The 22164-nt window shown below is 39.3% G+C and overlaps 1 protein-coding gene across 3 annotated transcripts in view; it reads right to left on the reverse strand.

Moving 5' to 3' along the window:
• Nucleotides 1–22164, reverse strand: part of AQP9 (aquaporin 9) — a 688967-nt gene that overhangs the window by 518086 nt on the left and 148717 nt on the right. For all 3 annotated transcript variants that reach the window (XM_044078900.1, XM_044078901.1, XM_044078903.1), the window contains exon 3: nt 13052–13189. In XM_044078900.1, the coding sequence (XP_043934835.1) occupies nt 13052–13189 (138 nt within the window). The remainder of the gene's footprint in view (nt 1–13051; nt 13190–22164) is intronic.

Raw genomic sequence — 22164 nt, forward strand, 5'->3', positions numbered from 1 at the left:
ACTACTGCTGGTGACCATTAGGGTTGCCACCTTTTCCAATGCCCAAGGTGGGACATCTTTTGTGGAAACATCGGATTTTGCAGGACAACACATACCCACAGCAGGTAGAGATGAAAGAACTTCACTTTTTTGCCAAAATAAACGCTTATTCTCATAGTATTTGGGTTGCTTATTCTGTTTCTTATGCCATGTATCTGTTTCAAATACAAAATAAATGTTTTATGCTACTATTAAAGGTATATTGAGGGAATATTTTTGTCCGGAAATCTCAGGACATTTGCCATTTTTCGATTTTTGGCGGGACACAACTGTCAAATGAGGGACTGTCCCTAGCAAAGTGGGACAGTTGGTAACCCTGGTGACCATGCCCATGTCGCTACTTCTATGTCGGTGCGGCGCGCTGACATGCTGCGGTACACCTTCTCTGGGTATGCCCACTGACAGTGCATTGCGGGACGGACACGGTATTACGCGTATCCTTTGTTCCTTGGACGGGTACACTTAGGGCTTCGTGGGTTGTGTTTGCTTCTCCGTTTTGTTGGGACGGGTACTATGTTGCATACTCTGCGTGCGTTTCATTCTGCAGGGGCCCTGGCTGGTGCGGTTACTATTATGGGCGGCCTGTGGAAATCAGCACTTTAGGTTGCTCATCGCCTGCCGGCTTAGCCACGCCTCCGGACGCATCCTACTTGGTCTCGCTCACGTGCCCTATGCACGTGTCTGTGGTTGCGGCGCCCACTCATTGCTATGCATATGGCGCTGCTACGCCGACTATTCACTGCACCGCCGGCGCAGGCCTTACACCGGCCTTGCGCCGAGCTTCATGAATCCCGGGGATAATGTTTTTATGTAGCATTTTTATGTGGTGCTTTCATTTATTGTTTTGTTATTAAGGTTAATTTTTTATTTTAAAATGATGAAATGTTATAGAATAGTTTTAAAGTATGTGTGCCTTTTCACGAGAATAGTGGTGATTGCACTTTAAATGTAAGAACACGCTCATTTTATTGAAAGTGGAAATTATGTCATTGCTTTGTAAAGTATTTAAAGGCATTATTTTTAATGAATTTTGTACTGGCCTGATGAAGCCTTAAATGGTGAAAGCGCTTGCCTCTATAATAAACACTTCGTTCATATGATGGTTGCCTGGAGGTTACTCATTGAAAACTGAAGATTTTTTATGCGTTTGAAATTGGTATAGATTGTTTATACAAACGCTAATTGTGACTTTAACAGATTTTTTGGAGCATATCGTTCTGCCGTTTCCAGTTTTTGTTTTATGTTTTTTTCATTTGGAGATTACTACAGCAGCGTTTTATTTCTGAGTTTACCTTTATACATTTCTTTAAGACAGACTACCTACACCTGTGATACATTGGCAAGCCTCAAATCCCCAACAAACCCATTTAATTCCACTGAATATGCAGAAATGTACACCACCACACTATACCAGCATGCAAACAGCTACATTGATGCAGCTGTACCCCACAGGAACAAGTGCAGGGCACACCCCAGAAACAAACCCACATGGTGGAACCATAATATCGACACGCTTTATAATAAAATGACAATGATTTTAAGCAAAAGAAAGAAAAAAGAGTAATTCCCAGAATATTAGAACCATTATCCTTGAAATAAACAAAACTCAGGAGCTTAAAAAATGCACCAAATCCCAGTTTGAGGCTAAAATAACTACCTACACTGAGAATGAAGATATTGCTAACCTACAGACTTATTAACTTAGCTCTAACTTTAACCATCTCCACCTCTCCATCTGTCCTTCAGGATATACCTGAACCAGTCTTGCCTTCAGCTATCACACAAGACCAAATGACCAAGTCCTAAAAGTGCCATCAAAAGCTAAAAATACTGCATTGATGGGTCCTAACAATATTCCTGGATGCATCTTAAATAACATGAAGCAGGACTTAGCCACACCCCTAACAACAGTGTTCAGTCTCAGCCACACCCCTAACAACAGTATTCAGTCTCAGCCACACCCCCAGCAAAACAACACTGTTCAGTCTCAGCCACACCCCTAACAACACTGTTCAGTCTCAGCCTCCATACAGGTTTTGTACCAAGCAAATGGAGAACAGCTACAGTCATTCTTCTGCATTAGGGAGGATCTTCCACAGACTCATGCAGTCACAGACCAGTAAGTCTGACCAGCCTCATATGCAAAGCCAAGGAAAGACTTATCATGGAATCAATCAATCAGCATAAAGAGAACCTCCAAACACTAGGCCTGTCTCATTTTGGACAAATCAAGAGCAGGTCATACTTACTCAATCTGGTGGATTTTCTTGAAAAGTTCACCAAAGCAATTGGTGAAGGCAAAAACCTGGCCAAAACCTTTGACACAATTCTACACTCAGGCATAGTAGAAAAGCTAAATAAACTGGGAGTAAACCTCTATGTCTCCTCCTGGATTGCAAACTCTCTCACAGATAGGATGCAGATAATCAAAATAGGGGATGTTTTCACCACAAAGAGACCATTCATTTGCGGAATCCCTGAGGGTTGGGACTTCTCCTGTTTGGCTAACTAAGTTTGAAGATGACTACAATCTAGGAGCAGTCATTGAATCTAAAAATTACTTAGCCATCCTGCAGGAAGGTTTGCCTCAAATAAATAACTGGTGTCAAAACCATTGTCTGAAACTAAATGGCAAAAAATGTATTACTAAATCCTTTGGGAAGCCATCTTACCCAGGGAACCACCACATTGACAGTACACCCCTAAGAGGTGACCCAATTGTTTGGGATTTGGGAACTTATGTAGCCTAGCCAACTTTTCTGTATGCAAATAGGATATTGGGGGCCAGGCATTTATAAGCTACCTTTGTCCATAAGGGACATGGGTGCCAAGCCCACTGTGTAAATTTCCTATTCTCTATCCACTGGTCTAGGTTGCATATAAACTAGATAATAGACAAAATTAGCTTCATATGGATGGGAAGCCTGTTCCATAGGAAGAACAGTCTCTGGGACACATATCTGCTTCTCCAGCATGTTTTGTTTAAGTCACAAACAAAATGTAGGTCCCTAGATATTTTATTTCTTGTACTGCTTGACTTATAAATATGCAGGTGATTCATAAGTGTGGGGTTTGCAGATGTCTTGTATGCCAGGTATAGATCACCCCTCAGCAATCTACAGGAGAGGGAAAGAGCTTTAAGACCTCTGCATAAGGAGGTTTGTTACGCTTTGTATTATTTTTGTAAGGAACCTCTGAGGTTGCTGTAGTTGCTGCATGTGCCTGGTCAGGTACATATTGAAGGGAGCACTGTACTCTATAACTGGTCTGATAAGGGCAGAGTACAGTGGGATAATTACCTCTTTGGACATAGATACCATGCCCTTACCTATAAGCTGTGCAACATAAATGGATTTCCTTGCCACTGTGGTAATATGATGGTTGAAGGTAAGGCTACTGTCAACTCCTAGGGGAGTATTATCAACATGGAAATTAGCTGGGATGGTTGACTTCCCAAAGGGTACAGGTATGCATTGCTTAGCGTTGAGTTAAGACCATGGCTTTGGCACGATTTGTTAGTCAGAGATAGGCCTTCTTGAAGAATGCTTGTGTCCGTTTTTACACTAGTTAGTATTACTTTAGTAAAGGTAGTGTTTAGGGTAAGGTATTATTATTATTCTTTCTTTTTCTTTTGCCTAAAATCATAGAGTTTTTTTTTAAAGAGTAAGGCCTGTGGGCTTCTTAGGTTGATGATGTATTTATTAGTTATTTTTCATAGGTTCATAGGTAGGTACTAGGCTATCTGCCCGAGGGCATTTTTAAGCCTAGCCAGAGTGTGTCAGCTTTTACTGCCCCATTGATTAATTAACTGAGCCTCTGTCAAGCAGAGACAATGAAGTGATCCCAGGGGTGTATTTTCTGTTACCCATTCACTCATCAAGGCTTCTCTTGAAGAGTGTTAGTGAGGGGCTCTGCCTAATGTAGTTAGGAATTTTGTCCCAAAGCATGGGGAGTCTCTGTGACAGGAATTTATCCCTCCAGCATGTTCTATTTATTGTTGTGGCGAGGTTTAGCTCACTAGAGCATGTGGCTCACAGTGACTTGGATTTCTTTAGGTGGAGCATGTCCATAAATTCTGAGTTGGACATGGTTTTGTAAGTCAGGCAGAGATCACCTCTGAGTAAGCGATATGCCGCTGAGTACAGCTGGAGTTATTTCAGTCGGGCTGCATAGGGCATATGTTTGAGGCCAGTAATCCTCTTGGTGAGGTGCTTTTGTGGTCTTTCCAGCTGTTGTAAGTATCTTGTGAGGTACATCCCAAATGGGGCATTGTACTCTATGATGGGTCTGATGAGTGATGAGTAGAGGGGCACTATAACCTCTTTATTTCTAGATGTGAACCCCTTAGTAATTAGATGGGCCACATAGAAGGATTTCCTAACTAATTTGGCAATATTATTGTCAAAGGAGAGATTACTATCTACCTGGGTCCCCAGATCTCTTATTACCTCTTCTGTATTAAGGGGGCTGCCGCCTATGAGGTAATTTGTGGGTGTTTTGTTTTTCCCAAATGGGATGACTATGCATTTTTTTGGCATTTAGCTTGTGGCCATGACTTTGACACCAGGTGTCTGTCTCAGTAAGGCCTTTTTGAAGGATGTCCATGTCAGCCGGAGAGTCAATTATGGCTCCCAGTTTGCAGTCATCGGCGAACTTGGTTAGCCATAGTCTTCCTGTGTTTGCCTGTACTTCTGAGAAATATATGCCGAACAGTAGGAGTTCCAGATCCGAGCCTTGTGGGACACCACTTGTGACTGGTTTAGAGTCGGACCTGGAGCCCGCTATTCTTACCGTGTGAGTTCTGTCTGTAAGACAGTTGGCAATCCATCTTGTGACGTAGGGGTTTATGTTCAGGCTGGTGAGTTTTTCTATAATACCCGAGTGAGGAATGGTGTCGAACACCTTGGCGAGATCAAGGTAGGCTGTGTGAACCACCTTTCCCTCGTCTATGGCCTTGGTAACTGTCTTGAAGAAGTCAACCAGGTTTAGTAGGCATGATCTGCCCTAAACAAAGCCGCACTGGGTCGGGTCAAGTGTTTGGAGGTTCCTGATGTCTTTGTTAATGAGTTCCATGATGATGCGCTCCATAGCCTTGCAGACCAGGCTAGTCAGGCTTATGGGGCAATAGTTACCAGGGTCAGTTGTGGCCCTCCTTTGTGGAGCGGAATAACCATTGCTATGCACCATTCTATGGGCACGTAGCCTGTGGAGAGGCTGAGGTTGAACAGCATGTTTAGGTGGGGGTTTAATTTGTTCTGTAGTTCGTGCAAGACACAGCCTGGGGCACCATCTGGCCCCACTGATGCTGTGTTTTTGGCTTTTGAAAGGGCTGTTTTCACCTGTGCTTCTGTGATTTTTGGGACACTACACTTTTCTGGTATTGTTGTAGGCCCTTTTGAAGGTGAGAAGGAGGTGAAGTTTGCACTGTATCTATCTGCAAGGATGTTGGCAATATCAGTAGGTTCAGTATATTTTGTGCTATTTTGCACTAGCTCAGAGCATATCTGTGAGTTGCCACTTAGATTCTTGACATAGCTAAAGGCTTTGTGGTTATCTTTTGAATCCTTGGCTATTTTTTTTCGAAGTTAGTCTTGGATGATTTTATGAGGGACCTTAGTTTCTTACTGATACTGATCAGGGATGTCTTTCCTTCTTGGGATTTGCTTTTAATCTGAACTAGTTTCCTCCTTCGGTTGTATAACTTGTTTATGGCAGGGGTCCATCAGACTGGTTTCCTTCTCTTAGGGGAGTGAGTCTTGCTCTTGCTAGGGATGGCATGATCCATGCATCCTTGTAGGTGTTCATAGAGTGCAATTGTAAAGGATTCTGCATCTTGGGCAGTGTTATCCTTTAGCGTGGGGGCTGTGAAACTTACCACCTCTGCCTTAAATAAGGTGAAGTTTGCTTTAGAAAAGTTTTTCACTGTAGTTTCCTTGGTTGGGGTGGTGATGGGGTGTGGACATCGAGGGTGATTAGTTTATGGTCTGATCTAACCAGTGACGGGTTGACCTCTGGTATGGAACACCTGTCGCCCATGTTGGTGATGACTAGGTCCAATATGTTGTGGCCTCTGGTAGGGGAGTTTACCAGCTGATCCAGGGCATTTCAGTTGATAAATTCCAGGAAGCGCTGAGCCTGGGAGTTTGTACTCAAGTAGTTTTCCCAGTTAATGGTAGGGTAATTGAAATCGCCCAATATCAGGGTGTTCGGTAGGACCTTCATGTTTTCCAGTGTCTCCAGAAAGGCGGAGTGGTGGTCCTGGGTCGTGGTGATCTGTAGCAGGCCACAATTTGCATTGCAGATTTGCCCAATGTTAGTTGCACATGAATGATCTCAGCTGTATCATGCTGCGCCACTAACCTGGAGGTGTGAGTATCCTTGATGAATATGGATACACCCCCTCCTATTGTGTTTCAGTCCGTGTTCTGTGGCCGAAATGTGTGGTATGAGTTGTAGCCCAGTAGTGCTGGAGTGCTCTCTGGAGCCTTGAACCAGGTTTCAGTTACTGCACAGATGTCGACGTTCTCCATACTTAGGAGTGCTTTGAGCGCATGCATTTTGAGATTTAAACTCCTGGCGTTGAGTAGCATAACCATCATTTTTTTACTTGTGCTGTTTACAGTGGTGGGCTTGAATTTTGAGCCTTGCCTAAAAAAGGCACTATGGGGGCAGCAAGAGCCTTGGCCAGTATTCGAAAGCCAAGGGGTGACAGGTGCAAGCCATCTCTTGTGAAGCAACGTGGCTTATCGAGCATGTCATCCCAGGCTGACAGACACTGGATCCCCTTTGAATGACACCAGAAGCTTATCCAGTTGTTGAAATTGAACATTTTGTCTTTATACTGAGTTATCATTCTTGGTGAGGGCAGGATGCTACTCAGGGTCAGGGTCATACCTGCCTGGGCTACATGATCAGAGAGCTCTTCCATGTCTCTTTTCATGTAGTCCAGAGAGGTATGGCTCAGGTCGTTCACACCAACATGAACAATGACAGAGTCATATTTGTATTTGTTCTGGAGTGACCTGAGTGTTTGTGTTATGTGGGGGATTCTGGCTCCTGACAGGCAGCTAACAGTAACCTTCTCCTTGTCTAGCCTAGTGAGCGGGGCATCAGTGTTCCTGACTATTGAGTCACCTATTACTAGTGTGTTAGGTATGTTATTTCACCTTAAGGGCTGTGATTGTGCGGCACATTGATTTTGTGTTTCATGTGTTGTCTGGTTTGTGACGGGAGGTGCAGGTTTTGTGGGTGTCTGCTTTGGAGCTCTCTGATGCTTTTGCAGGTTTTTATTTAGAGCCTCCGAATATGGTTTTGTGTATTTATGTGTATTTTTTGCCAGTGCTGGTTTAGTAGGTCTATGTGAGGCTGGAGGTGAGGTGCAAGTGTTAACCTTCCCCTCATGACTGTCTCTTCCAGTCTTCGGTGGAAAGACCTTAGCCTCCAGTTTGGTTGTATAATTGCATCTCTCACATATGTTAGTGTTTTGTGGTAGGAGGAGAGGGCTGTCTGTGTACATGAGGCAGTTGTAACATTGCCTCAGGATACCCAGATTCACCAGCTGGACTGAAGAGTACACCTGAAGTTGCCCTTTGGTCATGCCTGAATAGCAGGGTGAGCTGCTTAGTCACTTGGTTGGTGAGGGGTGGATAAAGAGCCTTGCCCTGCCGGGCAGTCAAGTGTTGGGGTATATTAGTGCTTGCTATTAGGTCTGAGCAAGTGCTGGACTGTAGGATGCTTTTTGAGTGCTTAGGTTGAGAGTTAGACTAGTTTCAAGTGAAAAACTGAAGAGGAGACTTAGTGGCGCTGGGAATAAATTAACCCTAGCTAACCGGTGCTGCCCAGCACCCAAAACAGTGCAAACGCGGTTTTTAAATTACTAACTTCTGGGCTGGAACCACTCCTCCAGGGACAGATGGCTGCTCAAAGTTCTCCTCTCTCACAGGTGAACAGAGAAACTTCCCTCTATCCAAGTAAGGTATGGGCAACTCAGAAACTTGTAACACAGCCCTGAATTCAGCACTAGCCTGAAAACTGGACTATACTAGTTTAGAAAGGCGGGAAACAAGACATTTTTTTTTTGAAAAGATAAGGTAAAAACAGTAAAAAGTACACTTAAAACTGCTTTAAACAACTAGAAGTGATCAGAAAAGGCTATTGCACTTTAGTGTCTAGCCTACAACAATTAAACAATTTATTTAAACAAAAAACAACTTTTTAAAAGTGCAGGCAGTCAAATAAGTACAATATGTGAAAAAAACAGGTTTTTAAATCACAATCAGTGCTGGAAAAAATCAGCTTTTAGATGGAAATCAGTTAAGTACAGCAAGAAAATACAGAAAACGGATACTCAATCACTCCAAATTCTCTCTTTTAAGCTAGAAGGCTTGTATCAGTTTAAGGCTTTCTAGTGCTTTCTAGTAGGTTAGTTACAGGAAAGATGGGAAACAAGCACAGATGTGGTCTTTTAAACCAGAAAGTTGAAAGAGATGGACAACGTCCCGAATGATCAATAAACTACAATTCCTGGGCCAAGAACCACTCCTCTTGTGGTAGATAGGCTACCTAGTACTTACCACTCCCACTGATAAACTAGAAGGCTGCACTCCAACACAAAGGCTTGAGTGGCTCAGAAGCTTACAAACAGTCCTGGATACAGCAAATCTGTACCTGGACTAGACTAGTTACGGGAAAGGTGGGGATCAAGTGCAAACATGGGCTTTAAAACCAGAAAGTTGAGAGAGATGAAAAAAACTGCCCAAACGGCCAATAAACTACAGTTTCTGGGTTAGAATCACTCCTCTTGTGGTAGATAGGCTACCTAGTGCTTACCACTCCCACTGATAAGCTAGAAGGCTCCCCTCCAACACAGAAAGGCTTGCGGGGCTCAGAAGCTTACCAACAGTCCTGGATACAGCAACTCTGTATCTGGACTAGGCTAGTAACAGGAAAGGTGGGAAAAAACACAAGTGTGGCTTTTAAATCAGAAAGTTGAAAGAGATGGGAAAAAACTGCCCAAATGGCCAGTAGCTACAATTTCTGGGTCAGGAACCACTCCTCTTGTGGTAGATAGGCTACCTAATGCTTACCACTCCCACTGATAAGCTAGAAGGCTTCCCTCCAACACAGAAAGGCTTGGGGGGCTCAGAAGCTTACAAAGAGTCCTGGATACAGCAAATCTGTACCTGGACTAGACTAGTTACAGGAAAGGTGGGGAACAAGTGCAAACACAGGCTTTTAAGCCATCAATTTGAAAGAGATGGAAAACTGCCTAACCGGCCAATAAACTACAATTTATGGGCCAAAACCCACTCTTCCCATGATAGATAAGTTACCTGATGCTTACCACTCCCACTGATAAGCTAGAAGGCTTCCCTCCAACACAGAAAGGCTTTGGGGGGGGGGCTAAGAATCTTACAAAGAGTCCTGGATACAGCAAATCTGTACCTGCACTAGACTAGTAACAGGAAAGGCAGGAAACAAGCACAAACACAGGCTTTTGAATCAGAAGGTTGAAAGAGATAGAAAAGCTTCCCAAACAGCCAATAAACTATAATTTCTGGGCTAGAAACCTCTCCTCCTGTGGTAGATAGGCTGTCTAGTGCTTACTACTCCCACTGATAAGCTAGAAGGCTTCCCTCCAACACAGAAAGGCTTGGGGGGCTCAGAAGCTTACAAAGAGTCCTGGATACAGCAAATCTGTACCTGGACTAGACTAGTTACAGGAAAGGTGGGGAACAAGTGCAAACACAGGCTTTTAAGCCATCAATTTGAAAGAGATGGAAAACTGCCTAAACGGCCAATAAACTACAATTTATGGGCCAAAACCCACTCTTCCCATGATAGATAAGTTACCTGATGCTTACCACTCCCACTGATAAGCTAGAAGGCTTCCTTCCAACACAGAAAGGCTTGGGGGGGCTCAGAATCTTACAAAGAGTCCTGGATACAGCAAATCTGTACCTGCACTAGACTAGTAACAGGAAAGTCAGGAAACAAGCGCAAACACAGGCTTTTGAATCAGAAGGTTGAAAGAGATGGAAGAGCTTCCCAAACAGCCAATAAACTATAATTTCTGGGCTAGAAACCTCTCCTCCTGTGGTAGATAGGCTACCTAGTGCTTACTACTCCCACTGATAAGCTAGAAGGCTTCCCTCCAACACAGAAAGGCTTGGGGGGGCTCAGGAGCTTACAAACAGTCCTGGATATAGCAAGTCTGTATATGGACTAGACAAGTTACAAGAAAGGCAGGAAACAAGCTAGGAATTTTTTTTACAGAAAAGCAGCTAAAACAGCAGTAAATACAATTCAAATGCAGTGCAGGCTAGCACACGTGTATCAATATTATGGCAAATACAGTTTAATTAAATGCAATTAAATTAACAAATGACTAAAAAACAAGTGCAGAAGGCATTAAATTAGAAGGCTACTAACAAGCAGTAATAAGTGCAGAGTAAGAACAACTGAACAGATAGCACGCAGAACAGCAACTAAGACAGTTACAGTAAGAGCAGCTGAATATATATATATATATATATATATATATATATATATATATATATATATATATTTTTTTTTTTTTTTTTTTTTTTTGAGGGAGGGAACACAGCAGGACAGTGGAGACAACAAGAAACAGAAACAATACAGCACCACTATGAATAATAGGCAAGTGTATAAATACAGCACAGTGCAAATTAAGTTGCAAAAAGTGTACTTATCAGTTTGAAATAGATTCCAATTCTGCAGCTCACAGCAAATCTCTCAGCTTTCCAGCAGTTCACAGAAATGCAGTCTGTATTGGAATTACAGCAAGATACACCTCAGTCAATGACTAACAGCTAGGATGTGGGCTGGCTCAACAACCCCCTCCCTGAAACTAGCTTAAGCTACCCTGAGAAAAAAAACACAGTGGAGACAACAAGAGACAGAAACAATACAGCACCGCTATAAATAATAAGCAAGTGTATAAATACAGCACAGTGCAAATTAAGTTGCAAAAAGTGTACTTATCAGTTTGAAATAGATTCCAATTCTGCAGCTCACAGCAAATCTATCAGCTTTCCAGCAGTTCACAGAAATGCATACAACAATATTATGTATTAGTCTGTTTTAAACCAAACTGTATATTGTAAATTGTTATGAAGGATGTATTTGCATTTTATTAGCTTTTTATAGATAGTCAATTATTAGGCTTTTTTGCATTAACTATTGTATTATTACTACAAATAACTCTTTCTCAGAACTTTAATAATCTGAGTAATATTTTTCATGCATTACTGAAACTTATCATAAAGAAAGATATTTTTAATGAACATTCAATTCCAGAAGTAGAAACTGATGCAAATAAAATAAGTATTTTTTTTCACTATTCCTATTTTTGTTGGTAACAGTTGTAGAATATGGGATATACATACCTTTAAATAGTAATGAGTGAGCTACAGTGATTAGCATATCACATGGTTTACAGACGTTAGAGAAATCAGTGTACAGTATAGACTACACAGATGGTGAAGCACTTCTACTGTCTCTGTCTGTTTTTATTAAGCTTCTTATCATGACAGGAGTAATCTCAGAGTTACATATTTACTTGCTTGCTTTCTTACTTAGTTTGCTAACACAGAATCTTGCAGTGTTTTAATATTTTAATATTGTTTTCCAGCCTCATGTCTTACGACTATGAAACTGCTGCTGCAGTTATGCATTTTGCTCTCTAACACCATGGTGAGAGCATGTAACAGAAGGGCCAACATTCAGGAAGCCATAAGGGATATTCTGTTTTCAAAGCTTAACACCTCCCCCAGTTGCTGGCATGTGCTTACATATGCTTTCGCATTCTAGCATCCTCTATGGAGGCTATTACATGGATGTAGCTTAGTAGACCTAAGTGCACATCCTCCGCCCACACGCTGCATGATGGGTACCTCTCAGTCCAATGAGAGTTGTTAATGCAGCAGGTTAGAGGATGGGCAGGTTAGAGTTAGATGCTCATTCCTTTTCCAGTGCCTGTATCATTGCTCAATCCTAGTTGACTGGTTCACAACCAGATCTTTATCACGCTGAGCCAAGTATCTGTGTTTTATTGCTGATAGGGTAATTGCTCTGAGACTGAGCAGCCAAATATGGCATTCACTACAAACATAAATTGAAAAACACTGGGCAACTGTTTGAATGTGATGTCTTTCAAAAGAAGGTCCTTGTAGTCTTCTAAATGGAGTAATTCAAATACATATGTGCTTTCATTTTTGCAGATTTTAAGAATTTTATATTACTGATTAGTTCTGACCAGCTGTTTTTGGGAAAAAATGATTTGATGACTCACAGTTCAATGAAACTCATAAGTCTCCAACTTCCATCTACAAAATATGGACCACTTCATCTTACAATGTGAAACAAATGGTCAAAATGTGGATAATCTACTAACAGATCACTAACACTTCAACTAGGAAGCTCACAGGATTCTTAAATTTGGTTACTTATAAAATGTAATGAATTAATATGATTTAATATTATTTAACATGAGTATCAGTTAAAAATGTTAGCACTGAATGTATGAAATAATTTTTCAATGTGGAACTGAAGGGAACATGGAGTTTTTAAAACTAAAAACTAGGAACATTTCTCATAATGAGGTACATGTAAGTGGTATGGTGAAACTTACTACATGCTAAAACAGCAACACCCCCAAAAATAGAGCTCTGAAGATGAAGCTCTGTTTTCATAAACTTCACAAAATGATTGGAAGAAAATATGGGGACAGAATTTAAAACATGACGTCTGAAACAATGGTGATTAACGCATTTTTTAGAAATCTGAAGAATTACATCATTATAATGTCACAGCCATGGCTCTCACTCATTTTTTTTTAATGTGGACCTGCTAGGACAGTGTAAGTGAAAAAAAAATCAAATGAATCAAAATGAATATTTATTGCCATAAGAAAGAAACTGTCAACTGACTTTTCCTACCATGACACTTAGAATGTTGGTTACTTTATAATTCTCCAAAAAACACTTACCATAATAAACCCCAAAGACAGTTGCTGAACCTACAAAGGCACCTAGGAACTGGAAAATTACATAAAGAGGCAGCTTCTTCCATTCCAGTCTTCCAAGCACACACATGGCTAATGACACAGCGGGGTTCACGTGACCTCCTGATATCCAAAAAATGAAACAAAGCATATTGTCAATGATAGCAGCATAATACTACGTTTAAACAAATGATTTTACTGTTCTTCAGTGCCTTTTTAAACTAATTTAATGAATTTAAAAAAGTTTAATACTTTTAGCATGTTTCTTTTTAGTGCCCTCATCTGCTTTTTCCATGAACACACCATAACTATTCTTTCTGAGAGAGTAATATATGTACTCATGAAATGCAACTTTGCCTTCTTAGAGTATGTCAAGATGAATATACTTGCCTCTCCAGTGAATTTGAACACAGTTTCTGACTACTGTATGCTTTTTTTTTTTTTGTAAAACTAAAGGCCATAAAATATTTAAAGCATGCATTTTCAAATGCAAACCTTTTATTTATATAGTTCTGTCAGGGCATTTTGTATTTCTCCTACTGTGCAGTAACAATCACCTCCCCCAACACACATGAAATTCAGTCTTACCTACACTTCTCTGCTTATCTGATCACCACATTTGCGCAATTATGATTATATGTAAAATCATGGAGCAGATCTTAGTCTCATTAGCTGAAAAATCGGTAACTTGCAAACACTTGACCATAGTATGGTTTATGAAGGGTATTTTGCTTGCTTGCTTTAGTTAACTCTTCTGAGGGTGTCACTAAAGCCATTAATGGGGTTCATTTTGTCCATGCCACTTACTGCAACATTGCCAAGATATTTCATATGATTTCCTGTGCAGACGTTGCTGATAAATTGATTAACCCATGTATTAGTTGATGGATTGCTAACTGGCTGACTGAGCAAACACATCTCATTTAACTGATTAGTCACTAGTGGAGTTCTCCAGGGATCTGTGCTGGATTTCCTGCTCTTTGGCAGCTACTTTTCTGATATGAGCACAGATATGAAAGGTTTGCAGCTTACCAAGTTTGCAGCTGAGTGTTAACTACTTGCCAATATTGATTCTCTCACATACTCTAAATTTATCATTGAAGGGGGCTACATGCATTTATGACCAGGTATTCTGACCATGGTGTTATACTTAATACAAAAATGTAATGTAGTCACATGTGGAAATCAAATATTTTCCACTGATTATTACATAAATAGAACCCTACTTATGGTTGATAAATCATTAGTGATCAAGACATTTTCATCACTGGATTACCCTTTGGTTATCAAATATCAGTTATAGTAAAGAAATATTTTTTTCATTGTCCAGTTAATTATCAAAGAGATATCATTAATATAGAAAGAGTTATTATTCATACTATATTCCTCCCTTATTAGACTGATTATTGAATGTGATGTTCCTTTTGGTACATATCTCACCAAACAGGTATCCCATCTGGAAAAAAAATCAATTTTTCCTAACCAAGAGAATCAGGGGGCTAGATTATGTCTTTGTTATCCAGACATTGTCTTTCAATTTTTTCTGTCTTGTACAGAATCTTATAAGGAGATCTCTGTGTTGTATTTTGGACTATGAAAGATCCTCTATTTTGCTATCTCTTCTCTGTCTCAGTAAAATTATGCTAGAGCACTCACTACACAACTTTTAGCTTACATAACAATGTAAATAGCACTTTTTGGATGGATAGGTGCATTAACCAAAATATTCTCTACTTGTGGAACAAACATCCCCTGCGTGTTAGATGGTGCAATACCATACACTTCTTGATGTTAAGTCCTAATGATCAGATGGGTTCATATACATTTACTGCAGGATTAATAGTATGAATTTTATAAGGAAATTAAATACATTTACTGGATATACTTCATACGATGTATAGACAGGCTATATAAGGTTGTTCAGATGGCCTGCATGGTACTGAACTCTAAACCTATGAACCATTGGACACCTATTTAGTATGCAAAGGGAACAAAATCAGAAACAAATGGGATAGAAACAGTGACCAGAAAGTCAAAATGAAGTCTTATACAGATGCCAAGGGACAGTTCAAGATGACCAGATATAGGGTAGTACTCTTCTGTGTGTTGAAACAAGGGAGCCAGAACAAATACTCATTTCTTTTATCAGCTGCAGCTTTACACTGTCAAATAGATGAAGGGGTCCAGAATCACCATTGCAAATGACAGGGATGCTTTTGCAAGGCAATTGTTTATTTTACAGTTTAAAACATCACAGTAACAGCAACCATTTGCGCTTGAAACGTTCCATTTACATTCTATTACATTGGTTTGTCAGCAGAAGATAATAACAGGCCTAAGTAGTGGGACATTCCCCCTTTACCCATTTCAGGCTGTCCCATGGCATCTTGAATGCATTTGTGTATTCCCTTTCTATTACCCATTCAGGGAGTCCATTCCATGGGTCTAAAGCCCTCAGTGTGAACAATTATTTTAGGAGATCCATTGAGCAGTTACTTCCTACAATCTGCCATATTCCCATAACACTGACTTCATTTGTGAAACAGACTCTGTCCCTGATTCCCTGATATTGAAAAGCAGTCTCTAACCAGATCTTTCATCAGACTGAAAGGGAGACCAGCATATCTCAAAGACTATGTATGATATGATTACCTGCCATATTCTTATATCTGAGAGATTTAATCGTATCAGATAGCATAATTTATTTTCTTTTCTAAGCAGGTTTCCCACATGAGTAACACTAAAGCCAGATTACAATGCTTTTTTTAAGCATCTTTATTAAATTATTACTTGTGACATAGGCAAACCTGCATTTATATAAAAATAATTAAACCATATGAACAACTTCACATTTGCAAACATTATACATCACATATATTGTGGTATATCATACAATCAACCACCATTACATAAATTGTTAAATTCTTGCCTTCTCTTAAACGCCATTCTTCCTACAAAACATTTTTCTGCAAGTATTGTTCGCACAATTTCCATTTTATTTGTTTCCTTTGTAATTTACTTATCATTTTTTAAGGACCCCACTTCTTGTTCTTTTTATCTCTGTTGCAATATCCACTACTTCAAGTATAGTTGGCTTATGTTTTTATTTCCATTCTCTAGTAATTGCTTTTTTTTGGCTTAGAATTAGTTTTTTTTTGTATATTTCAATTCTTTAAAACTATTATGTTCACACCATTTTTTCTTACAAGACGTAGGTAAATGTGGTGTTGCTATGGCAAAAGTCTTGAGTAACTCTCCAAAAGATTTTATTCAGTCTTTATGTCCCACTGAAACATTAGGTAATATAAGATGCTAGAAAGGAGAAGTAGGCAGACCATGGTTTCGTTGTCTTTCCACTGGTACTCACTGCAACACTGCAAATGCACTCTTGAAGGCAGATTTGGAGGTGAGCCTGCTTTTGTTTGTTGGTAATCCAGCACCATTCATTTACACTAACTCGAACTGCAGTGTTCTTACCGGCTTCTTATTACAGGTGTTGGAACTCAGTCCTTTCAGAAGGTCAGGCAGATCAGGTTACAACTGACTGACAATGAAAGTACTAGATTATGACCTGACAGAAGTCTCAGAATTATCATGAATGAGTTTTATTGGACTATGGTGTCACTTGAAAATGAGCATTACATGTGGCAAACAGTGCGTACTAATACTGTAGGTGTTGCAGTGATATACTTTTTCTATAGTAAATTAAACTTTTTATTATCTGATTTAGAAGAGCTACATCCTCCCAATATTTTTTTATGTATTCTCAGACTAATGTACTTTTACCACAGAGTCTGCCAAAGCTAGAACTATATACTGCACGCGTTTCTCGTAATCTAGAAAGATATAATTTATCAACAAAAACAGTGCACTGGTTAACTGATTGTAACCAGGTAAACATTGTCAAGACATTAAAAACTGTGTCCTGCTTTCCCTCTGCTGCTTATAGCATGAACTCCTTCATCATATTTTTAATTGTTTTGCATTCCATCCTTTTAACTGTGATAAAAACATATTGGTCTATCCTGTTTCTGGTAATGATTAAGGAATGATGTAGAAACTTCTCAGTGTTCCAAGTATTATAAATGTACTCGATCTCTGTCACAAGATCACATTTCCGTCCTCATTTAATGCATTGTGAGACAGTAATTGAAAGGTGCTTGTTCATGACTGCTCATACAGGCCCGTGGCCACGAGGATCAGAATGCTTTGGATTTGTGGCTGAACAGTATGGAAGCAGAGACGGACAGGTGGATGCAGGTATAGTTTAACCCTTGAGTCACCTTACCACTGCAGTGAGGCAGTGGCAACCTTCCAGTTAGAATAACAAAGTAGGGCTGCAGGGATGCAACCCCCCACAAAAATAGCTTAAAGTGCAGAGAGTTTTTTAATGATGTTCTTGCAGTTTGAATTATTTCAATAGGATTGACTGTTAGAGTTCCAAGTTTCAAAGTTGCAGTTTTACAGTGCCATATTTTTAAACCTTGAACTTTGATATTATAAAACACATTGCTTTAAAGTTAATTCTTCTTTCAACGTGGTCTACCAGCTTCCTTTCTGCTACTCTTTTATTGTTTTCTCCCAGTAGAGGTGTGGCCTGTTTTTGACATACAGATATCTTATCCTTGCATTATCCCACCTTTGTTTTCATTCTGTCAAAACCTGAGATTGCGCTCTATCATCTTCTCGATCACTTTTGCTCTCAGGGACAGTAATAGTTATCGATGGAGTTGACTGCTATGCTGCTAACACCATGATGACCTTCCTCAGACTATCAAACTTCTGTTAATCCTCTACTGTCTCCTTTTCATGATGTATAGTACACTTTATTTTATTTTACAGTCTTATTTGTTAACAGATGTTCTAAGGAAAATTTACTGCCGCATGCATATAGAAGTGTCATCAAAATTAATTACTTGCTCATTGGCATACATTCTGCAGGGAGTATTCAAAAGCTGGATACATTTCTTTACATGTGCAGTACACTATGTGATGTCTTAAACACTGATACTAACATCTGATATCTTTAATAATTATTAGAAAGTCAGTGATAATAAATTAATTAAGTTGTATCAAACCCTTTTGTCTATTTCACAATTTTGTAAGAAATGTTAATATTTACTTATTTAGTTTGTAGTAAAATTGCGTCATATAGTGATCACCTTTCTTCTGTAAAAAGGGGAAGAAGTGATGCTTATGTGAACACGGTTTTATGCAGGGACCCCAGTATTGCACGGTTTTATTCAAGGACACGAGTATTGCATATATAAGTTATCTTTGCAACTAGTTCTGACATTTTTTAGTGACTAGCCTCAGTTTGCACTATGAGACATCAGGTTGTGAAACGGCAAATTTGTATTCCTGGCAAGATATAATTGAAATATCTTGCCATTACTCTGTTTTTAAATATAAAAATTACAGATCCCGCAAAGTGGTAGCTACCCAAATCAAGCTATAACAACTTGGAGATCCTAAAGGCCACCAACAGGACAAACAAATAAAAAATATAAGCCAAGGGGATTAGATTGAGAGTGGTGCTATATTTTTGTTGAAAATGAATCCTTGCTCCTTGCTTGAGGCTCAACCAGTAAAAGCTTTACAAAATTAAAAAAAAAATCTCCTTTATTCCATTTTCTTTAAAGAAAGTTTTTGTTTTTATATGCCAGATATTTTCACTGGCTACTACATCAGCTATCATGACTTGGACAACAGTTGTCGCTGCTATATGCATTTATACTTGCATTTTACACATGCAGTGTGTCTTCTCTGCTGCAATAATATACAGAACATGTTTATTTATTTATTTTTTATTTAACATTTCTTGACTGGGGAAAGTCCAACTAGGGCAGAGCCTGTTTTCAGCAGAGGCATGGGAAGAAACACTCCAGATGCATATCTTTGGTATATGGGAGGAAACCGGAGTACCTGGATGAAACCTATGGGAATGCAGGGAGGACATGCAGACTCCACACAGAAGGCATCCCAGCCAAGAATAGAACCGGAGAACCTTGTGCGGTGAGGTGACAATGTAAACCGCTGCACCACTGCGCTGCTCAAACATGTATTCATCCATCTCTTTTTCCAAATCAAAAATTATGCACATTACAGTCTCTCCTACATTAAACCTTGTTACATATCACGCGTAACAGCTTTAGCAACTACTTTTGTAACAAACTGATGAATCAGTGGTTTCAGTATGTTGGTTTCTGTTACAGTCCATCAGTGGTTGCCTACGCATATATTAATGTTTATCATTTAACCCATACACAACCTCTATTTATTTATTTTTATTTATTTACCCTTAGTTGGCAGGGTTAGTCCTACTTGGCCAGCAGCCTCTTTTCAGGGAAGGCTCATGGTGATATTCATATTGACTACAGGAAATTTGGCCAGGACATTGGAAAACTACCACTACCTGTACTTTTTTTTTTCAAAATGAATTAATACATAAATCAATCAATCAATAAAAACAAATAAATAACAAGTGTGGTTTAGAATTAATAAACCCTTTAGTATTCTTGGCCTCTTCACATATATGTAGGATACTGAAGATCTTAGCACATGAAAAAGGAAGTGATTGTAATCTTATTAAATGCAACATATTGAGTAATACTGAAAACAATAGAAAAGAAAAACAAAGTGACCAAAAAAGGTAGTAAAGAGAAACAATGAAAGAATGGAAAGAAATGGAAAGATATAATGGATGGCGCAGTGGTAGGGTTGTTGCCTCACAGCAGGAGGTTCTCAGTTCGATTCTTGGCTGGGGTGCCTTCTGTGTGGTGTCTGCATGCCCTCCCTGCATTTATGTGGGTTTTCTCTGGGTGCTCTTGTTTCCTCCCATGTTACAAAGGCATGCATCTGGAGCATTTCTCCCCAGGCCTCTGCTGAAAATTGGCTTTGTTCCAAGTCGGACTTTCCCAGTTAACAAATGTTATAATGAGAAGATTTTATTATATAAATCAATGGGATGAAAGTTTTGACATAAAAAAGGCAATAGAGGAAGCTAAGAGAAGGTTAAAAGAGCTGTGGGACTGTCAAGTTTTTTTGTGGCAAATGACCTCAAATAAAACAATGAAGGGGGTAATGAAATATGAGCAATATGATTATAGGAAATGGAATGTTTGTCAACATGAGGTTCAGTGAATGCAGTATCAGTAACTCAACAGTTAGCATACCTGCCTTGGGTGTGTAAAATCAGAAGGCTGTAAGTTCAGTTCCCACACCATGTACTTGAAGTAATTTGCACATTTCTAATACTGACACTTCAGTGTAGTATACAGAGGTGCTACATTCCTGAGTCCATCCTTCAGGTGTGACATTAAACTGGGGTCCCATCCGCCTCAGTTTGTGGTAGCCCAGCAGGACATCGAAGATTCTACAGCACGTATTGAAAATACTTAGGGAAAGTCCCCTAGCTCCCTTCGCAAATTTCCCACAGTCAATATGAATGCCTCCTCAGGTCTCCACTAAAAGGAGAATACAGCCTTAGTGGGACTTATTTACTAATTAAGGAGTAAATAAATTATTTTTTATGATTTTTTCTAAAATGTCCTAGTACAAATGAGTATCGGAGAAAAAGCATGAAATATGGATTAATGAAAATATTGAAACTGTATCAATGGAAATGAATTTGTATTGTGAATACACTGTAAAAGAATGTAAACCGACAGGAAAACTGGATAGGAAATTATTTCTCTGTTCTTTTTATTTTTGTGGAAAGCAAGGTATGGTGTGAGATGCTAATAATATGAAATTAAGTTATGGCTGTGGATGAAAGGGTGGTGTATAAAAAGTCATAGGCAATAATAATAAAGAAATGCATGCCCATTTGTTTAAATATTATAAATAATGATGTATGATGTTGTGAATATATATATTTTTATGGACAGTGTCATCAGGTGCTGATTTGTCGGAACATGGGCTACATTCTTGGCTAGGCTTGTAAGGGCCTCAGGGCCAATAGCCTAGTAACTTCTTATGATCCTATAAAGACCTAAACATTTTGATAAGTGATGCGGTGTCTTTTACATCCATATGATGTGACACTAACTCAGGTTGCTAGAACCTAGATTTGATGTCTTATCTGAAGGACAGCACACTCAGGAGTGCATCTATGCCTTATGCTGCACTGTAGTGTCCAGAATAGAAAAAAGCAATTTCAACCATATGGGGTGGTAATAGAACTCACAGCCTTCCGATCATCAAGTACAAAAGGCAAGTGTTCTACCACTTCAACCTCTGACATGCAACTTTAACATTTCAGCTTATACTCATCTTCTCTTAAATTTTTATACAACTATTTGTCATTTTTTCTGTTGCACATTTATTTTTAGTTGACTTTAACATTTTGGTGGTAATAAAGACAAAAAAGCAAATTTGGCAGCTACTTGGTCTGCTTACTGTCAATACTTTCACCTCCATAGCATTTATCCATAATAAAACTGGGAGTTAACATGTTTTCTTAACCTGAGAGACATCATTAATAAACTTGACAATGTATTTCTGTCTCACTCAGAATCAGGTATGCTGGCTGTTTGACTCCTGTCCACATTCATATTACATAACTATTCATATGTATAGATGTGAAAGGTATAGGAACGGAATCTACAGCAAGGTTTTACTATGGCTAACCCCTTGGAATGATTCATATAACTTAAAATATTAACAGAGCATGTCAGCAGTTACATTAAATTCACACACATTTAAAAATATTAATATATAAGGTATTTCATTGTTGTCTTTAAATTAGTAATATTGTAAAACAATGTGAAAGGTGTTATTTTACTATTACTGCTGTTCTGAACATTCTGCAATTGAAGATGTTTTGGCTTTTGCTCTGATGTCCATATATCTTCGTCGGATCCACAGAGTACATCTTACCACCCGTCCCAATAAGTTCATTTCCATCATCTCCAGCTTCCTCAACTGCCATAGTATTTCAATCAAAGAAATCATTTGTCAGTTCCTTAAGAGCAAATCCTTTTACAGCCTTCCAGACTCACAGTTAAAATATTATGGCCAGGTAAAAGCTGAAATTGTCAGTTTGATGTTTCTGGAGTACCACATCCCATTTCTAGGGACACAACAGTCTATCTCTG

This window comes from Protopterus annectens, chromosome 7.part1 (genome assembly GCF_019279795.1).
Source record: "Protopterus annectens isolate FY-2018-M chromosome 7.part1, PAN1.0, whole genome shotgun sequence".
NCBI classification, from domain to species: domain Eukaryota; kingdom Metazoa; phylum Chordata; order Ceratodontiformes; family Protopteridae; genus Protopterus; species Protopterus annectens.